Source organism: Neopsephotus bourkii, unplaced genomic scaffold, assembly GCF_033783945.1.
Source record: "Neopsephotus bourkii isolate Nb327-2 ecotype Australia unplaced genomic scaffold, CSIRO-AGI_Nbou_v1 NB_518, whole genome shotgun sequence".
Classification (NCBI taxonomy): domain Eukaryota; kingdom Metazoa; phylum Chordata; class Aves; order Psittaciformes; family Psittacidae; genus Neopsephotus; species Neopsephotus bourkii.
This window is the reverse complement of record NW_026901019.1, coordinates 2500542-2523041: the sequence shown is the minus strand read 5'-3', so window position 1 is coordinate 2523041 and position 22500 is coordinate 2500542. Positions and strand designations below refer to the sequence as shown.

General features: G+C 44.9%; 1 protein-coding gene across 4 annotated transcripts in view; it reads right to left on the bottom strand.

The window, feature by feature from the left end:
* The window catches only part of ALK (ALK receptor tyrosine kinase), a 314119-nt gene that overhangs the window by 2426 nt on the left and 289193 nt on the right, over nt 1-22500 (bottom strand). For all 4 annotated transcript variants that reach the window (XM_061350549.1, XM_061350546.1, XM_061350547.1 and 1 more), the window contains 12 exons: nt 21744-21896; nt 20459-20557; nt 18505-18691; nt 16274-16364; nt 15293-15357; nt 14302-14431; nt 8702-8799; nt 7604-7696; nt 5829-5930; nt 4442-4576; nt 3770-3860; nt 397-2441 (listed from right to left, as the gene is read on the bottom strand). In XM_061350549.1, the coding sequence (XP_061206533.1) occupies nt 1737-2441; nt 3770-3860; nt 4442-4576; nt 5829-5930; nt 7604-7696; nt 8702-8799; nt 14302-14431; nt 15293-15357; nt 16274-16364; nt 18505-18691; nt 20459-20557; nt 21744-21896 (1949 nt within the window). In that variant the 3' untranslated portion in view covers nt 397-1736. The remainder of the gene's footprint in view (nt 1-396; nt 2442-3769; nt 3861-4441; nt 4577-5828; nt 5931-7603; nt 7697-8701; nt 8800-14301; nt 14432-15292; nt 15358-16273; nt 16365-18504; nt 18692-20458; nt 20558-21743; nt 21897-22500) is intronic.

The following is a 22500-nucleotide window of genomic DNA, read 5'->3' as shown; positions in this document are numbered from 1 at the left end:
CCTTGGAGATCACAAATACTCAGTTCAAGTGAAAGAAGCCTGTGCATAGCAGCAGGACACCCAAAGGGCAACCTCCTCATCCCCACCAAGCCCACTTTGTGGCAGTGAGATGGATCCCCAGCAGATCAACATGAAATCAGAGCAGCCCCTGACTCCAGCTTCCCAACACAGGAGCACAGCCCCATTACCCAACCACCACACATAGCTCTGGCATTTGTCTAGAGAAGGAGTTTAGTTATGTGTACTGGAGGGGTCAGGAAGGCAGGTCAGGGGAGCACATACCTCGCCTCTCTTAGGCCCAGCCCAAGCCCTCTGATTTCAACCTGCACATCTCCCAGGTTTGCAGTATGAGCACATGGATTCTGGTTTGACCCCTTAGGAAGGAAGGAAGCTTACCTCAGTGTTTGAATCCAGGGCCAGATTCAGCATCACTTCTCTGAAACGAAGAGTCTTGGACTGAAGAACACCTTCACATTCCTCTGCTGATGCTCCAGGACACCCATTTCTATAGAAATAGGCACCTCTTTTTTGGATAGCGTTTATGCTAAAACAGCTCCTTGCAACCCTAAGTTGAAGTTACTAATGCACATCTTTACACATGAATTATTTCCTACATCTATGCTTTGACAGTACACTTAACTGGAATACTTTTCATGCACAAGGTGTACAAAATGAGTCAATGCAGTGTTTGTCTTTAAACCACTATCATACATGTGTTTCATTAAAAGAACAAGGGCTCTAAACCCTTCAAATACAGTGTCTGGCATCCGGATTGTGGCACAATATCGTCTTCTGCCTTTACGTTGTTGTTTGTACAGGGTATGTCAAAGGCTACTGTAAACCTCTAAGGTATGCAGGTGGCTCTCCATTTTCAGGGCATCGTCCTCCAAAACTTTACCTTGGTTCCACTTGACACACACAAGTTCCTGATGAAGGATACTCCTGCTTTTGTAGGACAGAGGAATTTTAAAGGGCTTTACTCAGGTTTAGTGCTTAAGCACAGAAAAAAGAAAACCAAAAAACCTCAGGCAAACAGTGCTCCCCCAACCCAGAATGCCTCATAGCATCTACATGCATCCTTTAGGCTTCCTCTTCTCTCTCTTCTGAGTGAAGCAGTGACCAGTGTCTTTCTATTGCCCTGCCAACACCCCCATAACTGCTGTGCATTCAAGGACTTTCGAAGACTGGACTGTAGCTGGAACACAAGTTAGGAACGTGCCATTGTGTCACCCATCAGCACTATTGTATCCTGTTTCGGTTTGGATAGAGGATGCTCTCCCCAAACCCACTACAACCTCTGCCAGCTGCAGGAGATCTCCAGGTGTTCCACAGCAACCACAAGTTTGGCATGGAAAAGCCCAGACATGAAACACTCAAGGCAGTGAGCCGTGGCTTTACACTTAAGCAGAGAACGCACAACTGGGAAAAGCTCACAGGAAGGGCATGACAACAACCATGCGTATGAGTTGATGCAACAGCAGCTGGGCCTTGCAGGTAACATCTTTCCTGTATCCTCCCTCCCCCTTGTTTCTTTTGGTGTATTTGGGCTCCAGTGATTTGAAGCCTCTCAGGGTAGTTGAAATTACGGCTTCAAGGGTGGCACTTCTGGAGCAAGTTGGCACAAAACAGAAGGTGATGCGGTCAGATCCCTTGCTCATGGTGTATTGGGTAATGGGACATCTCTTCAAGGCTCAGGGGCCACGGGGTGGGGGGGAAGTCAAGAGGGTAGAGGGCTCTCACAGCCCCTGCTGGGTTATGTGGCTCTTGTTTCTAAGGGCAGGGTCCTCGTAACTGCCAGTGCACGGTGGTGTGGAGGCTTCCAAGGGCAAGCCCTGCTGCTGATATCCATAGTTGACGTTCCCACAGGGGAAGTGGCGGAGCCTAAAGAGAGGCACTTCTTTAACGCTTGCTGTTAGGGAAGATGGCTCTAATAGCAGGGAGGAGCCTGGCAGCCTGCCAGTCACAATGTTGGGCCCCACAGTACAGTTTCCTTCCTGTCCCACATTTTCCCTCTCAGGCATCTCCTTCTCCAGCAGAGAACTGTTTTTGCTGGCCTGCTTCTCTGCAAACCAGGAACCATAGGTTGGATTCCAGAGGTTGGTGGGCTTGTTTCTTGAGCCCCGGGTTTTGCGCAGCTCTGAAGGGGGATTGGATTGGGCATAGGCCATGTTGATATGTCCTCCTGCTGATGCTGACTGCACCTTCCCTGGCACCGGTGGTTCCAAGGCTCCCACTTTCCCTACAGGTTTCCCAGCAGTGATGGTTGATGGTAGGGGTGGTGGAGATGGCAGAGTTTGCTTGTCATCCTTTCTGTCTTGGTGTGTGGTGACCAAGAGAGGTGGAATTCCTTCTGGATCATCAGGGCACACTGCTACCTTCTCCTCCTCCTCAGCTGATGGGCCATACTCTACTGGCAAAGCAGTGTTGATCACATCTGGATCCTGTCGGAGAGAACAATGGGAATTTCTCAAAAGTCTGCTATGATCACGTATCCTTGAGCTTGATTAAAAACTCAGCACATCTGACAGCTGTCAGCAATGATCACAGAGCATCACTCCCACTATCCAGAGCCCCCGTTTCATGTATAGAGGATGCTGACCAAACGCAGTTAGCTGTGAGATGCAACAGGATACCCTTAAAATTGAACTCTTTATAAAAACCCAACAACTCTAAAACTCGCCACAGAACAGCAGAGGCACAAAAAGAATGAAAACCACTTCTTATGTCCAGCCAAATTTCCTGAGGGAAAGTTGTTTTGGAATCTATATCATCTCAAATTTCATAACGTTCACAGATAATACTGAGAAAGTTTCGGCCATGAAAGTATTGCCTCCACACAACAGGGGAGGATGGGAATGCAGAAGGCAATCTGGCAGACCCCTTGTAGCCTAATTCCATAGGGACCGTGGTTCTGAGCTATTTAAGCAGTCCTGAAAATTAAACTGAGAGAAAATGTGGTGATCTGGGCAACCTTCAGTTATTGCTTAACGCCCTGGCAAGCTGAAGATCACAGAAAACAATGCCTCCAATCGCAGGATCCAAACACACATGAAACACAGACCACGCTATCCAAACAGTGAGAGAAGGCAAACTTGTGTGATGCCACACAAGAAGCCTGCACTGGTGCAGGCAGCAAAACACTTCCCAAACTACTCCACTCCTCATTAGCTAAAGATAGTCGTTAAAACCAAAAAAATAAATCAGAATTTGCCTGCAAAGTCAGCCACATCCCTTCCCACTGCCAAGCCCTAGAATCCCTGCTCCCTGGGCAGCATGGCTGTCTCCACCTCCCTTCTCCAATACCGATTCAGAGAACTGCTGACAGCTGCAGAAGCCACATGCTCTAAGCCAGGACCAAAGGGTGCTCTAGGGCCAGGACCATTTCTGCTCAGTGCTGACCATGTCTTAAGGGTAAACACTGGGACGAAGCGGCTGACATGAAGCACATGAAGTATGTATGATTCAGGCCTGTCATAGCTAAAAGAGCTTGGTGGAATCTGCTCCTTCATAAGCAGAAGCAGAGCTGAAAGTCTGCTGTTTGTAAAGCTTTGTAAGCTTGTGTAAGCCTGTGTCTTACACACAGCAATGAAAGACAAGAAGAATCAACCACCCAATGAGGGAAATAACCTGGCCATTGGTCCCTGGCTGACATCAGTCTCCCTGGCTGCTGACTGCAGAAAGGTAGTGCTGCCTTCTCATCTTGTGTTCTGGCTTGCCTAGACCATTCCTCAAGAAGAACCCTGTCCACCCATCTCCCTGGAGGCAATACCTGGGTGCAGTATTCAATCCTCTCCAGGATTATGGCAAAATTTGGCCGGTCTTCAGGCTGGTGCTGCCAACACTGGGTCATAATGCGGTAACTGAAAGAGCAGAACAGGAGATACTCGTAAGTGGCAGATCCTGTTGGTACATAATAGCTGGTCACTGCAGCTTAATAAACATAAGCACCCATCATGACTCTTGACTTCTGATCAGTCAGAGTGATCTGCCTTCCCTGGAGTCAGACAACTGATGTCCTGGTCACCACTGAAATGTGGCCAATAGTGGGGTGAAATTCACAGCACATCAGAGAAATAACTCACCCACCCAGAATACTTAAAACAGTTCACTAAAGATAGGCAGGGCTACAGATACCAGAGCCCAGTTTCCCCTACCTGTGAACACCCTTATGCACCTGCAGTTTCACAGCTAACCTAAGACAAATCTTGAACCATCTCTGACCAAGCAAGCAGTAACCAGTACTTCCCAAAGGGGCCCTGAATTACTCTGAATTATTCAGAACAGACAGCAAAATTAAATAGTAGAGAAGTCACTGGCACTCAAATCCAGTAAGGCAGAACAGCCATGATAAGATCAATCTTAAAAGTCCTTAATTTCTGACTAGAGAACAGCATTTGAAATGGAAATTATCTGCATGAATACAGAAGTTAAAATCTCATACACAGGGCCAGGGCAGTTTTTAGGTGGATCCATCCTTCCTCCATTGGTGACAAACTCCAGAACCTCCTGGTTACTTTTGCTAGGGTAGGGCATGTATCCCAAAGAGAATATCTCCCACAGCAACACACCAAAGGACCTGAATATGGAAGCAAAAGAAAACAGAGTGAAGGATACTTGGGAATGACCATTACCAAGGGGCAATGGCCTTAGGTGCAGTACTATCAGCAATGCCCTTTGCTGAGCCTGTGCTCAGCAGCTTGTGCAAATCACTGCTGCAGGATTCAGACACAAATAAGCTGCACAGCTGCAAAGGTGGACTTCACCATTTAATCACAGAATCAACCAGGTTGGAGAGGACCTTAAAGATCAAGTCCAACCATTCCCCAGCACTGCCAAGGCCACCACTAAGCCATGGCACTGAGGGCCTTGGCTACACAGTGTGTGAACTCTTCCAGAGACAGTGTCTCCAGGTCCCCTCTGAGCCTTCTCTTCTCCAGACTAACCCCCCCCCAGTCCCTCAGCCGCACCCCATCACAGTTGTGCTCCAGGCCCTGCACCAGCTCCCTTGCCCTTCTCTGGCCCTGCTCCAGCACCTCAATATCTCTCTTGTAGTGAGGGGCCCAGAGCTGAACACAGGATTCGAGGTGCAGCCTCACCAGTACTCAGTGCAGGGAGAAAACCACTGCCCTGGTCCTGCTGCCACACTGGTGCTGATACAGGCCAGGATGCTGGTGGCTTCCTGGGTACAAGCTGCTCATGTTCAGCTCCATCAATCAGCATGCCCAGCTCCTTTCCCATGAGCAGTTTCCGGCTGCTTTCCCCAAGCCTGGAGCGGTGCAGGGGGTTGTTGTGGCCCAAGTGCAGGACCCAGAACTTTGCTGCCTTGACCTCATCCCACTGGCCACAGCCCATGGATCCAGCCTGAAATCAGTATCAACAGCTGACTATTCAGTGAGTGAAGTCTGCAATACAGGCAGGTAAAGACAGTTGCTTTGTCTTTGTAGTCAGCACTGTTCAACTAGTCAGGTTACGCTTTTCCAAGACATCAGCCACTGCTGGAGACAGGACTGAGTGGAGCAGGGGCCTGATCATTTATGACAGACTCTTCCTCTTGGATAAGCTATCCTGCGTGAAGTAACATGCCCAAGAACCCCCACTGATGCTCTGAGCTCCAGAGCCCCTTGTACTTGTAGCTCAGAGTACAATAAAAACGTTCCCCATTCCCTAGCTAACACCATAGACATTACTGTTGCTTTGTCTCCTCCAGGGTTACTGGCTCTCTTTTTAGTAAAGGAGCAATGGACCAGAACATGCTTTTACAAAATATTCACACTTCAGAGAGGAGTTACAACACAGACAGACTGGACAGAGAAGGAAAGGAAGAGCACCATGTGTCTGTTTTCGATGTAAATATCCCTTCCATGAAAGCCTCAGGAGGCATCCATTTGACAGGCAACATTGCACACCCACCCTTCCGATAGTAGCTGGCTCTGCAAAGAACAAACAAAACAAAGAGCCAGGGATTCAGAAAATGTCATTAATTCAGGATTTTCATAATTACAAATATTAAAATCATGAGCCAGAGGAATGACTGATCTAGGCAAAGCAGTGTGGCTGAGAAAATGCTGAAGAAATGAAATGCTGTTCCTTCTCACAAAAGTAGTGGAAATGGGCAGACCATGGAAGGACTGCTGTAATCTACCACGCTTTAGGCCTGATCTGGTGAACCCAAGTTATCTGAATACTCTTAAGTGAATTAATCACACAGTATACCTGGCACAGCCAACTTCTTGCCCTTTTCAGCCACAGCAAGACCTCTACCTCCTCTCACACCTTGAGACTCCCCAGCAAAAATAAAGGCCATCCCACATGTACACAGCCTAAAGCACGGCAAGTGAAATCCAAACCTCTTTCTTAAAATAAGAAGCTTGAGGAGAATGGTGTTTGGCCACTAGTGCTGGGGCAGTAGTACAAAACCCACCTCCTGTGCTTCCCACTTCCTGAGACAGGAATTACATCAGTCCTGCAGTGTCACTGCCATTTAAAACAAAACCTACAAGCCCCAGATCCTGTGCTGGTGGCTGCAGGAGGCTGCTCATGCCCGCTGGTATCACTGTTCATAACTACACAGCCTGAGCATCCAAAGGATATTCCTGGACATAGAAACATGTGCAAACTTCAAAGGCACCTTTGAAAACTCAGCACCAAGGCATTCATCTTGGCAGTCGGTTCTGCTGATTGTGAGTGTGACAGATGGTACTTTGTCCCAGCAGAGTACCACTGACAGTGGGGCAGAGTGGGGCCTCGTTGTGAAAGGAAAGAGGAGAAGGGGGAAAAAAAGCATCTCTGATACACTTGGGTTGTGAAGGTAGCACTCTGCATCATCTCAGTCTGTGCTACTGTCAGATCTCAAGTTAAGCAGAGCCAGGCCTGGTTTACTAATTGCACAGGAGAATCCCCAAGCAAGAAAAAAATAGAAGGTAAGGCACTGGAATAAATGGTGTAGGTGATAGAGTACAAGGTAGTCCCTCCTCCAAATCAGAGGCAAATCAATTCCTCGGCACAGCAGGACATGGTGCTACACTTCTGGAGGTGCTATCTGAAGATGAGATATCAAACTGCAGCCCTGACTGCTCATGGTCATTAAAGACTTCCTGGCAGTTCTTGCAGAGCAGAGTAGTTAACCCTGTGTCCTGGCTGAATTCCAGTCTGGGTGATTACATTTTCCTGACCTTCCTCTGCCCCTTCCTCCTTTATAAGCAGTAAATTGAGGAGATTTACTGATGATACCAAACCAAAGGGGCAGGGGTAGTATCAAGGAAAGACATTAAACTCAGAATGACTTGGGACCATAGAACAAAAGAGCACATAAATGCCATTCAATGTGGAGAAAGTAAAGAAACTGAGGACAGATTACAAGAGGAATGAATGCCTTCCACCACCTTCAGACTTCATCAGCTGTCTGGAGTGGGAAAAGTGTCCAGAGCACTACAGGTAAACACCAAAAAAGCATTAGCTGGGATTCATCAGGGTGGGTTTCTTGGCTCTCTCCTTGCTGGGGTCATGCAGAGCAGCACACAAGCCTGCTCTCCTGCGCAAACACTGCTCCTCCCTCATTTTAGGGAGCTGCCATCTGTGGGTACCCTGGACTTAGCTCTGCTACCTGTATATATCCCGGGCCATTCCAAAGTCTCCAATTTTAGCCACTCTCCCAGGCCCTCGACAGGTGAGGAGGCAGTTCCTGGCAGCAATATCCCTACAAGGAAAGGGAAGAAAAGCAACAGAAAGAGAAGATCCACTTAATCATTCAACAATTTTGCAATCCAAAAAGAAAACAAAGAAGAGTACCTGCTTTTCTGACCTGCAGAGTGCCCACAGCAGCCAGAAAAGTCAGTGTTTGTGGTCCCAATTTCCAATCTACCCAACAGCAGGAGCAGCTCTGCTCTTTACATTTCCTCTTTAAAATGCACATAACATCTTCTAGCTGAAAGACTTGGCCTCCTGTGAGCCTCCCTTCACCACAGGAGCTATTTTTAAGTCTCTAAGAAGCTTCAAGCAGTGGGGCTGATTTCAGCATTGTACTAGTACCAACATCAAGCTGCCTGGGGAATGAGCCACCAACCTGCATGCTTGTTCAAGTATTGTCAAATGGATCTAGTACTGTCAGAGGCAACAGCAATGTGAAGGTGTTGCTCTGAAGACAAGGTATGGGCCTGAACCTGTGTATGCAGGTAAAGCTCCAGCTCCACCTCTGCTGGGCTGAAGTAAATCTGGAGATCTGAATAACATGGAGGCACAGCTTGCGGGTAACTCTTTCAGAAGAGTGAACTACAATCTCTCTACCCAATGGCCAAATAGCCCTGTTACCTGGAGGGGCAAGTAACAACAGTCACAAGGTTTTGCACTTCTGGCTTTACTTGTCTTTGAGAGAGAAAAGGGTTGCAGAATGAGCAGGAAGGAATTAAGCAAAACTGACAATGGGGAGAGGGTCAGAGACTTCTGTCACAAGATTGTGCTTCCATTTGCAGAGCATCCAATGCAGGCACTGAGACAGAACTCAGAATTTCTGGTAAAACTACAGACCTCTGCAACCTGATTTACAGAAGCTTTTCTGTTGACTGCTGCTATTATTCTGATTTTATCTACCTTGTTTAAATATCCAGCCACTAGAGTGCAGCAGGACATAAACATACAAAGCAGGGCATTAGTCTGTGCTGATCTGTCATGCCTTGTCCATGCTGACACAGATGTGTTCACCCACCTGTGAATGAAGTGGTTCTCCTCCAGGTACTGACACCCACAAGCAATGTCACGAGCCACATGGAGCAAGTCCAGCATGGAAAGGGAGGAGGGCTGATTCTATGAAAAGACAAGGGACAAATGCAGGTTAAAAGCAAGAACATGGCATGATTCATCAGCGATACAGCACTGGGAACTCTCGAACAAGTGACGTAGCTCAGATGTTAATACACAACGGGATAACAAAAATGTGCACGAGAGAATTCATTTCCATGAACTATGCAAAGGATGTGCAGATACAATGTTATACAAATCCCAGGGACAGAATCAGAACAGCTGGATCCTACTTTCCAGCTCCACTGGGATGCCCCTGTAAGAACTTCCCCCCTTTCTCATGGGAAATACTTCTGATGTTCAGCATGAGTTTTGAGAGCTGTAGCCTGAACTGGTCCTCACTCAGTTTCTTTCTATTATTGCTAATTCCTCTCTAAAGTCACCTTGAACAATGAGAATGACATTTCGTATAATGGCATGAGTCACATTTGCTCTTTCCCTCCTCCACATGTGTGTAGGTTTTATCTTGCCCCTTAGAACACTGGCAGAGGTTTGTGCAGCCAACAGCTACGGAAGACTAAAGCTGCCAACTCCTTGCTCCTGCCCCTCTGATGAAGTCTACAGCTCTCGCCAGCAGGAGCCACATGCTTTATAGTGAAAAGAGCAGGCTTGTGTTTGCCAGCCTCTGAAGCCAACCCATCAGCTTCTGCACTGAGGTGTGAATCAGTGACCCCTGCAGTCAGTCCTGTGGGAGAGGAGGAAACTGCTGCTGCCATCAAGGTGATGTCAAACAATGGGGTGGCAGTGACTGCTTATCCCACAGATAGCTAAGTGTGCATCAGCCTTAGTTACTGAACCAAACAAGCCTATCCCACCCTCTAAGCTTTGTCTTTTAACACCTACCATTCTGCCCAGTGCCCAAAAGGCACACCTGCCCATGGGGTTTCCCCACCAATGCACAAACCAGCATGGGTCCTTCAGTGACAAGGACTGCTGGCACTGCCAGCCGGTTTGTTGTGATGAGATGTGTCTCCAGACTGATGTGATGCTATGCTGGCCAACCTACCTGACCTAAACCACTGCTAACTGGGACTGGAAATAACTCCAGGCTCTATGGCAGGCAGCAGCCAGTACTGAAACTCTGAGCACTGGCTGGTAAAAGTTAAAAAAGACTTAACGTCTTCTGAGGAGACGAGGAAAAACCTGGCCTAAATTCTTGACTAATGGCATAACTGAAAAATACTGCATCTCTGTGAACAAAGCCTATCTATTTTCAGTGTGGTGCCATAAACAAAACCATTTGTGACTTTGTGTCATCTGTGTGTTTTCCATTACTTGCACAGTACAGTTCATTGCATACATATACTTAACTGTTTCTTTAAAACACTGGACTGGGTCTCCCCCTAAACTCTTCATAGAGCCACCATTTCGTGATAACATAAAGCCTCTCTCCCCCCCCGCTTTTTGGGAGGGAGAGGGAATAACCTTTTTACCTCTGTGAGTTGAAGTGACTCACCAGCTACACTACATGGGTACAGTAAGAAAGGATGCAGATGCCTTTTTTTACCCTTTCAGGGCATAACCAAAGGGAAATGAGTACTGCTATCTACCCATTTCCTCTTCTTAACAAGGGTCAGAAACCTGAAGTGAAAACCAAATAAAAAGCCCAATTCTTTACTAGTTGTTTCCAGACCTGAGCTGAACTGCAAGGCAGCCAGTAGGCTGAAGCTGCAAGCTGATATGAATGGCATCGCTTTTTCTTCTTTTCCCTTTTCCTCCCTTCCTCTTCTTGGATGGATTCCTTCCACCTTTCATTTAGCTAAATACAGTCCTAAAACAGATGTGACTGCCCAGCCAAGGACAATTTAGCTATGTAATCTGTTTGAAAAATGGAGCTTTGGGATTCATTTTGCAAGGGAAGCAGCCTTGAGACACCAAAGGATTCCCTTTACAGCTTTTGCTCCCCAGATGAACAGACAAGTGTGATAACTCCTATGGTGAGGCTGAGTCTTGCTAAAGGTGACGGAAATTCTGTGTATTGTTCAGTGTAATCACTGCTCTGTGCAACAGGCTGCACAACACAAAGGAAGGAATCATTTATCTGTGTACGATTTATCTTCCAGAGCTGTTCTTTGATTGCTGTGCTGTGTGTGAGGAAGATCAGCACTGAGCTTCTCAGAATGGACAATTGTGCAACGCTCATTATGAGTGAAGGCTCCAATTCCAGGCATCTCAGAACCTAACTGACTGTCTCTCTCCAGGTGAGGGGAAGATGTGAAACTCTATTAGAAAAGGAACACTGAAATGCTTCAGGGTTGTAAACCCTGGCCCCACAAAGTAGTATGAATTTGATCTTATGCAGCAGACCTGGCATAAAGAACAATATTCCACAAAAATCATTGGTATCTTATCATTGATGAAGGATGAACATGTGGCTTATGCATATGATCATTCTTGCCTAGAGTCCAGAAAAATCATGATATTTTGGCTGAACATTGCTTTCATTATTTACATGAAGAACGCAGATGAACAACATGCAATAACCTGTGCTGGCAGTATCTTAATCTCCCACTAAACTGAATCCCATGTCCTGACGCCTCCTTCGGTAGCTCTAGCTTCCCATTTCATGTCCCTTACAATGCCTGAAGTTCCCCCTTCCCTCGCTTTACCTTCTCCACCATTTCTCTTGCTCCCTTCCACGTATTTCAGTGGCATTGTATGGCAGCATGATGCATGTGTCTTGCTTCAAGTCACATGGGTTCTCACAGGCCAGTGGCAAACCAAACAAGACAACTATTTTTCTCAGTGGTCACTCTTTTCTTTCTCCTCAAGTCTCACAATTAATACCAAGTTAATGCCTTTCACACCTCTATTAAATCTGACTGAAACTGGCAAATGAATTTGAAGTTACTGGCAGGGAAGTGGGGAGAGCAACTTGGGGATGAAGGTAGAGAATGAATGCATACATCTCCCCTTTGCAATCAGGCTGAAAGCAGAAGTAGGTGAGAAAGACAAGGTAGTAAGGAAACCAGCTGGAAAATACAAAACTAGGAAAAAACAAGGGGAAATAAAAACAGTAATTCGTACAGTGCTTACTGCACAGTAACAGTGCACCTCTGTTACTTAGTCAGTCAGCTAGGTTTTGTGTGTTCAACCAATTCCTGTTGGAAAAAAGCTTATTGAAGCCTGTTTACTCTGCACTGTTCCTTGTCTTTCCTTTAATGGGCCTGGAAAGCTAGAGGTCTAGTCTGCTATGCCTACCTTCTGCCTGTCTTTCTTGAATGAGCGATAGCAGGAACAAAGCAGCTCAGGGTTCATTAAGAGCAGTGCAAAGATACATCAGCATTACTGAGCCACAGGTCTCATGTACACAGACTGTCACACCTCAAGTATATGCAGAGGGTAAATCCACTTCTACAGCTTGATCCCGTACTTCACAGAGCACAGCACCCTGTACACATCTCATCTCTCATCAGTCAAGTCTCTTACCCTCATAGTTTCTGAGCCAGCAGTAAAACATGTGCACCAGAGCCCGATTTCTCTGGCTTCACAGGTGCCGTAACCCCTCAGAAGCTGCCCTGGCAGCCAGCCAATGAATTATCCTATCTTTCTTTCCAGGCAGCCACCAGATGGGATGTCAGCAGAAGCAAGGCAAGCAGGTATAGGGGGCAAAGAGAAGGAAGGTGTTAGAAGTGGAGCAGAAACATGTGGGTCTGTGTCTGCACAAAGTCAGGCTGTTCACATTCACCCAACTGTTAAAGAGGGACTAGAAACTGTTTTTCTGAATCAGTTTCGCTTTCAACTGCCCACCTGCATTTGAACCTCAGCTTTCCCAAAGTGTGACAGGCCTGGGACAAAGCAGAAAACAGCAGCATGAGTCCCAGGTTTGCTTCAATCCTGGGAGCAAGTTAAATGCAGGAATAGGTATCTTCAAGGTGATGTGAATAGTCCCTGTGTCAGATAATCTCAAATAGGTCAGGAAGGACAAGGGAAGAAAAGGAAAGGAAGGACAGACTGTGAAGGCAAAAAAAGAGAAATACCAAGTATGCTGTGCCTTGAGTGAACCATCCACCTCTTCTGATGTTAGCTTCCACAGGGGTTGCAGAGAGTGACCACTAACAGAAATGGAAGCTCTGGCTTGCAAGAAGGACCTCACGACTGGGGTAGGGGCAAACAGAAAGAAGCCCCTCAGCTGAGAAGGCTCCCATGACTGCATCCTATAAAGATTGAGGGCTTTTCATCCACAAAAGCAACTGGATGATATTACAAGTAGGTAAAAATTCCTCTTCATGACTAATGCTCTTGGTGCTTTCTCACAAGATCCTGAACTTGTTTTTCTCCCTAACTTAGCAAGCCAAAAAGATGCTTCCATCACAAAATGATTGATGCCTTGCTCTGGACCATCCTGTTCCACCTGCCACTTCACACATCTAGCACAGCCTGTGTTGGCAATGTTAAACAAATCACCTACCAGGCAGCATACCTTGCCCATGCCATTTTGCTCTGCACTGGGTGAGAGCAGAGCCCACATTGCAAAATATTAATTTCCCATTCACCTGCCACCAAGTTAAGCCCATTTGTATGAGCTGACAAGAGCATCTCTAGGTGCTACAGAAAACCAACCTCTATTTATAAAGACTGCTTACTTAGTTTGCAAACATCTTCACTTTCTGGGTGTTTAACCTTCTTAACCAGGCAGAAGACACTTTACTGCAACCTGTTCAAGACTGAGGTGCTCCTGTGCAACAGAAAGCATCTTATAAGTCTAAAAACCAGACTGCAAGGCAAAACCACAAAGTTAATCTGTTTCAAGATGCCTCAAGGAAGAATCTTATTTATATCTGTTAGAGCGAATTTGTGTGTCTCTTGTACTGATAAAATCCAACAATTTGCCCCATGTAAAAAAAACAGAGAGACAAAGTATGAAGCTGTGCCCTGGTGCTTAACAACATCTGGGTGCCTTTCTGATCCACGGCCTCAGAGCAAACTTCATTCTTCTGAAATACTGATTCCTCTCTAGAAGTTGTAATTTATTTCTCTCACATTTCTATCTCACTGTCATTTCCTACTGTTGCTGATTTCAGTGGGAAAAAAAATCTTTCAAACTCTGGGCTAAAGGTATTTGCTATTAAGGCAACAGCTCCAGGCTGGATTCTCTCCTCGCCTGTGTCAAACTTGCACTGACAGCCATCCACAGAAATGCACCTGATCGGCAGTTCAAATAATGGGCTTAGCATTACTAGCTCAATGTTTCCTCCTAGCTTGCCCCCAGCTGGTGTGAGTAAGCAAAGAGTAGAGTTTAACTTATTAAAAACAAACGAACAACCCCTTTGATTCTTTATTTAGACAGTATCTGCAATGCTATCTAGCAAAGTCCAGGGATGGGGCATCTCTGTGTAACCCCCCATACATCTGTGTCCTGCTCCCCAGTGGTCTTCTAGCAACAGGAATATTCTGACCCTCCAAAATGCTGGCAAACAGTAGCTGCATGGATCAGCTCTTTTACAGTTACATATTTGCCTTGTGGCAGCAGCTTACTAAATAGAATTAGATTTTCTCTTTTCTTACCGGTCTAGGCCGTGTCTCTCTCAGGAAGGATTTCAGGTCACCCCCAGCCATAAGCTCCAGCAGGATGAAACGGGGCAGTGCCTGCAAGCTCACGCCAATACAGCGCACAATGTTCTGGTGGTTGAACTTGCTGTGGAGACAGGAAGATTCAATTACGAAACAGCTTTGATCCAAAAAAGCACAAGATGCAGAAAAGGATCCAAATGTTTTGCTGTAGGGATTTTTTATTTTTATTTCCAGAAAGTAACAAATCTCAAAGGTAAAGATAGGGCAACTGGATAAAGCTAAAGTGCTACTCTGCATTTTGTGTCAGTCTCCACAGTGCAGGAACAGAGGTGGAGGGGGAGTGCTGCTTTTCCTGCTTTTTCCTGCATTCTGCATCCTTTCTGGGCTATAGTAAGACTTGTGTGCCATAAATGACAAGTCTGCTTTCAGTTTCCCTATACAAAGGGTAGAAGCTGGGCTAGGGCAGAATTGTTCCAAGTAACCTACTGACATAGGGATCTGTTTACGCAGGGGCTATTCCTCAAGGTCTAATCTCTGATAATTCCTTATTTCTCCAGACCTCAGTGTGATGAGAAATGGACATGTCACTGACAGGTGACATGACAGCAGCATTAAGTCAATGCCACCTTTAGTTCTGACTACTCAACCCCAAACTCCTAAGTTTTGTTTTTACCTTATATTCTGATCTCTAACAGAAATAAAAGGATCCTATTAACAATTATGAAAACCAGCCCTAAAGAGTTTCATTTCGGTAATGAAAACCAGCGTAGACCCTCTTGAAAATTTAGCCTTTCACTATCTGGTGCCTCTTTATTTGTAAGAATAGAACACGAAGGTAATGCCTATCCTCTTTGTAAAATATTCACAGCTATGCACTAAAACAACTAGCTGTGTTGCATGGACATTACCTCTTAAAGCAACTTTATTCTTTACACTGCTAGCTTTCCAAGCCTATATAAGTGCTGTTGATCTTATTTATACACACCTAATAATGAGAGCTTCCATGAGGAAGTCCAATTCATCTTGCTCTGAACATACTTCTGGCAATGTCTGGAAAAGACAGAACAGGTTGACGAGGAGAAAATATTTAAACTTACAGATGTAGAACACTTGGTACATCAAAAGCACTAACATTCTCTGCAGCAATCCTTGTTTCTCTAAGAGAAACCTCACTCTAATATAACAACTAGCCCATTACTATCTAGACTGTGAAGTCTCTTGAAAGGTGAAGATCAGAACACATGGCCCATCAGTAGCAGTCATCCTCCTCCCAGCAAAGGAAATAGCCCAGCGTGCACAGGGTACAGTGCTCAATACACGGGACTCTGTGGTACAAGGATGAGGAAAGAGACTACAGTTCCCGAGTTCTCTCACAGTTCAGTACTCCTACCTCCCAGCAAGACTATGAACTATAACCAGCAGCAGGACTATGCTGCTATGTAACCTCTAGGAAAAAACAAGCTAGGTTGGCTGCTGAAGGCCTGGAGAACCTTATCAGCGCTTCTTAGGATACAGCTACACATCCAGTCCATATCCATCCTGTAATGGAGTGGCGAGATCCCTGGAAAACCAGCTATCTCCTACCTGCAGGCTCCATGATGCATGCTGCTCTTGGCCCTGTGAAGACTTTGGCCTCTGACTCAAAGGCTTTTAACAGATGTTGACACCAGGCATAGCATGTGGAGGATGGACAGAGGATGGATTTATTTATCAAACTGCAGCTGTGTGGGAAATCTTTGCTATTTACTACTTACAAACATCTTCTAATAGTCTCACAAAGCCCATATGTTACAAGCTGTACCATCAACTATGATGGATTGAACTGTTGCAACAGAGCAGTAACCTTTCTAGCCACATCCTTCAGAACTACAGTAACACTTAATTCATCTTCATTTTTATAATGCATTGGGACTCTAGGGTGAAAGATGCATGAAACCATCATGATAACTCATACACTTTCACTTACTTTCACAGCCACCTGCAAGGGAGTGGGGTCGCTGGGGATCCCTGCCACCTGACCTTCATATACCTCACCAAAGGCTCCGTGGCCCAAACCCCTGGACAGACCAGAGAAGACAAGAAGGTTTTACTACAGAGAACACACATTATAAGACTGTGGCAGATCACAGATGGGGCTCACAATTTTCACAGCAGTGAAACAAGGGTAACTGGATATGGACACTAAGCAGGGAACCAGACATTGATGTGATCTTTCCTGGACCTACAATGTATTTAATTGGTAGTGAAAGCAATCCTCAAAAACAAAGTCACCAGTGAAATCAAGCTGCTGGCACCGAGTGGATAGCACTCTTCTATGCTGTTGGTGTCAGTGCTACAGTGGTGGGCCCTTCAAAACAGGTCAATAAAGATAGGTCTTAAGTCTTGGTGTTCCCACACCCTAAACACATTAACAGTTCCCATGATATTTATTCAACACCATTAAAAAAAACACTGAAAAAGAAACTACGAAGCAAAATGGTTCTCAAAGGACCTGAATGCTAAACCAAGATCTTTCCCTGATTTATTTTGTAATTGTGGGTAAGTACCTTAGCCAGTAAATGGTGATGATAGGGCTTTGTAAAGCACTCTGCTCTAGGAACTCATGCTGAGAACAGTTTCTATCACTGATCATATTATGAAATTTACAGTTTTACTTTGAATAAGGATATAAGAAAAAGAGAAAGGAAATACAGTAATCACACAACAGATCCTGTCCTATGTCCTTGTGATGCAGATTTTGCATACCTGTCTATTCAGTCTTCACTCAGTTCACATTAAGTCAACTGGTACAACAATAGCTGTAGCACGTAAGTGGCATGTCATAATGACATAACTCAGAGGGAATGAGGCTGCTTCCCAGATCCTGAGTCCCTCTTAACCCTGCGTGAGTTGCAGATTGGGCAGTAAGTTCAAGCATCTAAGAGACATTCCTGCATCTCAGTCCGGGTAAAAGGCTCTCTTCTACAACAGGTACCTTTCTGGTAAAGCCAGATCTGGCTTGGGAGCCTCCCTGATTCTGCTCTCTGGTCTATTGGTGGACTCTTTTTTATGGGCTGTTGCCCTTCTGGCTGTCCAAATAGGTGCTGCTATGGGCAATCTGCTCTGTTGTTGCACAAGCTCTGTCTGTAGTTTCGCCAGGATAAAGGCCAGTGAAACCACAGTAAGGACTTGCACTGCCTGTGACTGAGCCACTTCTTTTAATAACATTTTGTAGGTATCAGCTTGAAACACTATTCTTGGCTAAGCCTGACCAACTTACTACAAACAGAGTGTACAGAATAAGATCTCTATAGCTCATAGTGCAACCTCCTCCCAGAAAGTCCCTGCCCTTATCAATTCCCAGCTCTCTGCAGCTTGCCGTACTTCAAAAACCCTTCCAGAGCCCAAGTGACAAAGGCAGCAGCAGCACAGGGTACACTGGAAACTTCCAGATGCAGTCCAGCAAGATGTGCAGGTAAGGGAGAGTGAAATAAGAGAGCAAAGCATTGCAGACTGCACAAGACTGCTCTGAGCATCAGTCATTAGCAGCATAAGCTCGCTAGTCTTCTAAGCTCTCCTCTTTCAATTTCCCAGTTTTCTGTGTAAAATTGCATGGTACCAGGGTAGTGTCACATTAACAAATGGCACACACTGTACCCTGCAGAAGAGCAACGTGGGAAAGAACTCTGAATTTTCCAGTGTTTCTTAAGAGACTATTCCGAATTCTCCAGAAGTTCTGATGTAGACATGACTACCCTGCTGGCTTTATATTCCTGGGTGGGTTTCTTTTTATACTGTATGACAGTCTCAAACCCCTTGATTTTCCTGCTCTTTTACTTAAGGATGTCATTATCTTTACCAAAGACTTTAAAAGCCTCCTAGAAGCCTCAGCCTTCCCAGCATTTCACCAGTTAATACTGGAAATGGCCCATCCATTGCACAGTCTGCAAAAGATGTGGAGTTACTGATGGTGACTCTTCAATTCCTCTCATACACCCAGATTAACTTTGCACCTGTAAAAGGTCAACGAGACTGCCAAAGTCTAGTCCCCTCCACACAAGCTTAACTACCTGTAACTTTATATCTTACGAAAAGGGGCATGAGCCTAAAAGCACATGAGAATTTGTGCGTGCCTGCACAAAGCTGTGAGTTCACGTTAGAGAGCCAGCATACATGTGTACATAGTGTGAAGCACAGGGAAGGTAAAGATGAATTTACCGGATGAGAGAGATGTTTTTTCGAGGCACCTCTTTGAGGTCACTAATGGATGTGGTCTTTCCTGCAAAGCAGTAGTTGGGATTGTAGTCTGTCATGATAGTGGAGGTACGCAGCTTGCTCAGCTTATATTCTGGGCTCTGTAACTCCATCTGCATGGCTTGTAGCTCCTGGTGTTTCCGACGATATACTACATATGGAGAATACAGAACACCAGAGACACAGACTGACTTTGGAACACGACAGCAGCTGTGCAGCACATCTCACTGGAATTTGCTATGTGGCCAAATTTCAGTGAATCAAACCAGACTGTCATATTTCTGTGTATCAAATAAATACAGATGGAATCTGAAGTTTCCAGGAACTTTTGATTTATACATCTTCCAAAGAAACAGGTTTGCTCATGAACTGTTTGGAAGAAGTACAATGAACTTCACTTGTGGAGATTTCTAATTTCACAGTTCTGAAGTTTTTGTTTTAGTTTAGTTAATTCTGTTTAGTTTCGGTCTTTAGTTTAACTGGACCTTCCGAGGAGGAATCCAGTTCCAAACCTGGGATATAACCTGCTTTCCTAAATCACATAGAAGTGACTAAAATCTGAAATGCAAATGCATTATTGCATCATATTGTTCAAAAATTTATAGAATAAACTCTTCCCTCAGAATAACACACTGTACAGAAAACGAGCTCATTTTGCAAAACTTCAGGTTCCTAAACAACAGGATTGGACTACATTTGAAATCAGTTTATGGCAGTATAATATTCCTTCAATCACTTCACTGATACTTCTGAAACATCATTAAGGAACCACGCCTTGAAAAAAGCATCCTGTGGATATTTCTTGAAACAGTAATTGATATTGCAGTATCTTTTTTCAAAGCAAGATGCCAATCATGAGCAGGTTAAACCACTGTTACCCTTAGTATTGATTTCTGAGGGAGCTGATTGAGCCCAAAGCCTGTGATGGTAATAGATACTGCATCTTCTCCAGCAGACACTGCTCAGGGGAAGAATTTAAGGGGTAAACATGCAGTCACAAAGGCAGATGGATGTAATGACCTATCCACAAACCCTTCCTGTCCTCCATTTTCTCCCTCATTGCTTTTGCTCTGATTTTTTAAATCACTGCTCTTTCCTGAGATGGCAATGATAGGGTGGTTGGATGGAAAGAGGATTACTCTTCCATTCCCTGAGAACTAATTAGTAATTTTAAAGGAGTACCGTTGAGCCAGAAATCATACATGTAGGACCATGTGTGTGCAACTGATAACTCCTGAAATTCTTAAAACTGAAACAGCTGCACAGATCTAATTTAATACTTGCCATTTACTGATCTGGGTACAGCCCTCCCCTCCTCCAGACTGTATACAGTGTGGCCAAAGAAAGGTGGCAGGGCTGTGGTTTGAATCCCTGGCTGTTTTTCATTGATTCAAATCTATTTTGCTTGCAATCTAATGAAGGTGAGCAATTGTTTAAAAAAGGAAAATGAAAGGGTGAAAAGTAGTTTTTAGAATTTCAAATAAAGATGCCAAGAATGCCCAAATCCTACTAAGTAGCAGTTTGTAAAAAGGGAGCCTATGTGAGAATTTCAAGCCTAAATGACATACATTAAGAGACAAAAGCTGTACATAGGCACACAAATAAAAATCTTGCTTTTAGGCATTAAGGACCAACACCAGATCTCACAAAAACAGTGGCAGCTGTGTTCTGGCAGCTTTATACTACAACACAAGGAATCACGTCTCTTTCAAGATGCAGTCAGTAACTGAAACCTCCTCAAACTGGTAACTGTGGTTGGAAACAACTACTGAAATCTGAAGTTAAGGCATGTGTGTGGGAAGGTGTCATTAAATACCACAGCAGTTAAAAACCTGAATCCTTTTCCTCCCAGGGTCCAATTATCCCTGGCTCACATCCAGCCTTCATATGGAAATATCTTTTGCAGAGAAACACTCACCTATCATGATTCCTGAAAAAGCCAAAATTAAAGCAGCCACCAATGCTGAAGTCACTACAGACAAGACCAAGGAGAGGGGGAGATGAACCACTGGCTCAGCTGTAACAGAAGCAGAAGCAGAAGGAATTACATGTTTGAAATGACCTTCCAGCAGTCACTTTTTTGCAGACTGATTTTTCTGCTCCTTCTTCCATTTACTCATCTGCTGTTCCTATAGTGTAGGGAGCAACCTCTGGCACGATTTGCTCCCAGGATCTCTGACCTCTAATACCTCATTGTTTCACTTTTCCTCAATTAATATCAAGCCATTAAAACAGATGGTTTTCTATCAACAAATTAATACATGCACTCCCTGGGAATGAAAACAAGACCATAAAAACCAGGGGCAGGAGGTTGGGGAGGTGGAAAGAACATTACATTGTCAGGGTTAAAGTGCTGCTATCAATGCCAAATCACAGCAAAAGCAGAAGGAGGACTGCAATATATCATCTCCTAAATGCATCTAATCTAGGCACAAAAACCTGATAACAGTAAGTGTAGGTTGAAGCTGAGGTTCCATAGCTGCATCCTCACTTGGGATCACAAGGCACTGAATGACCATCTATTAAGGTTTACTTCACACTGGCAAAACGACCATGCTTTTTACCCATTTTACAGATGGGAATGGTAAAAATACAGAACAATTTTCCCATGCCAGTGATGAAGCTGAGAGCAGGATCCCAAAACCCTGGAGTCACTTGCTGTAACTGCTGGGCAAGAATATGAAGCAAACCTAGTCACGGAGCTCTGAGCACTTGGTCTTTCAAATAAGGCAAGTACAGGTACTGTCTTCAGAATCTCACACAGATTCCACACTTCCACCTTGTATGTCCAAATCCAAAAGAATTATATTCTCCCTTACCTTGCGTATTAAGAGGACTGACCTGGTATTTAAGTTTAGCTAGAACATGCCTTCAGTGAGCAAGCTTTCATGATTTCAGAGCAGAATATGAGTATCAGTACAACCAGACACAAAATCTGAATCTCCTCAGTGCTTTCCAGCATGCCAAACATATATGGTAAAGCAAACCAGCAATGCTGCTCTGTGCACCATTCCTCAGCACTGATGTGTCTATATCCTAGCAAAATAATTCTGCAGCATGTATCAGCAGAACATAACATTCAACAGGAGCCAGTTTTAAGAAAGACTCGGTAACACTTTCAGGATGGCTTACAGTCCAAACTATATTTTTGCCATACGTTTTCTGTTTCCCACATTAGGAGCCTACCCCATACACCTACTTACCTATGCAGGACACACCATCCTCAGCCAACTCTGTGCCTGGTTCACAAAAGCAAATGACTTTTTGAGTTTCAAGATCAACACGGCACTCATCCATCTCACAGTGACTGCAGTTAAGATGCAGCCTAATATCCACCTCTCCATGCCCCTCTGTCACTAGGGAGCGGATGAAAGAAGCTGTGTTAATTACTGTGAAGATCATTCATTACATTCCCTTGAGCACTAACAGAAATAGGGAGCATGGTGTTCACAACTGCCAGATGTGGCAGGGTGGGCCCCATCTAAGAGGCTGATTTCTCCCCACCTTCCATAGCTCCTGACCTTCTCTCATGTAGGAAACAACATCCAGCTATATTAGACCCAGTGCAGTTGAGTTGCACTGGCTCTTTGAGCAGATAGTCTTACCAGGCTAGCAAGGAGGCTGCTGCCAAGGCTAAGGGAAACCTGCCCTTTCAGCAGTCTGTGGGGCTCACCCTTTTCTTTCTTGGTCTTTACTCCCTCTCAGATCAAACGCTATAGTGGTTTCAGAACTTTCTGGTTGAATCTATCAGGCCAGAGTGCATCTGTATTTGAAAATACTTTTGGCTGTTCTAAAGCAGACTGGCTTTTTGAGCAAATACATATTTCTGTATTTTTCTGAACATATCACAAACATATTCAAGACACTGACTTCTGGGCACAGACTGGAATTGCAGTATTTATCACTACCACTGCTGGGCAGCACTGTACTGTTAGAAACTCCCTGGTCCAACCTGGATAC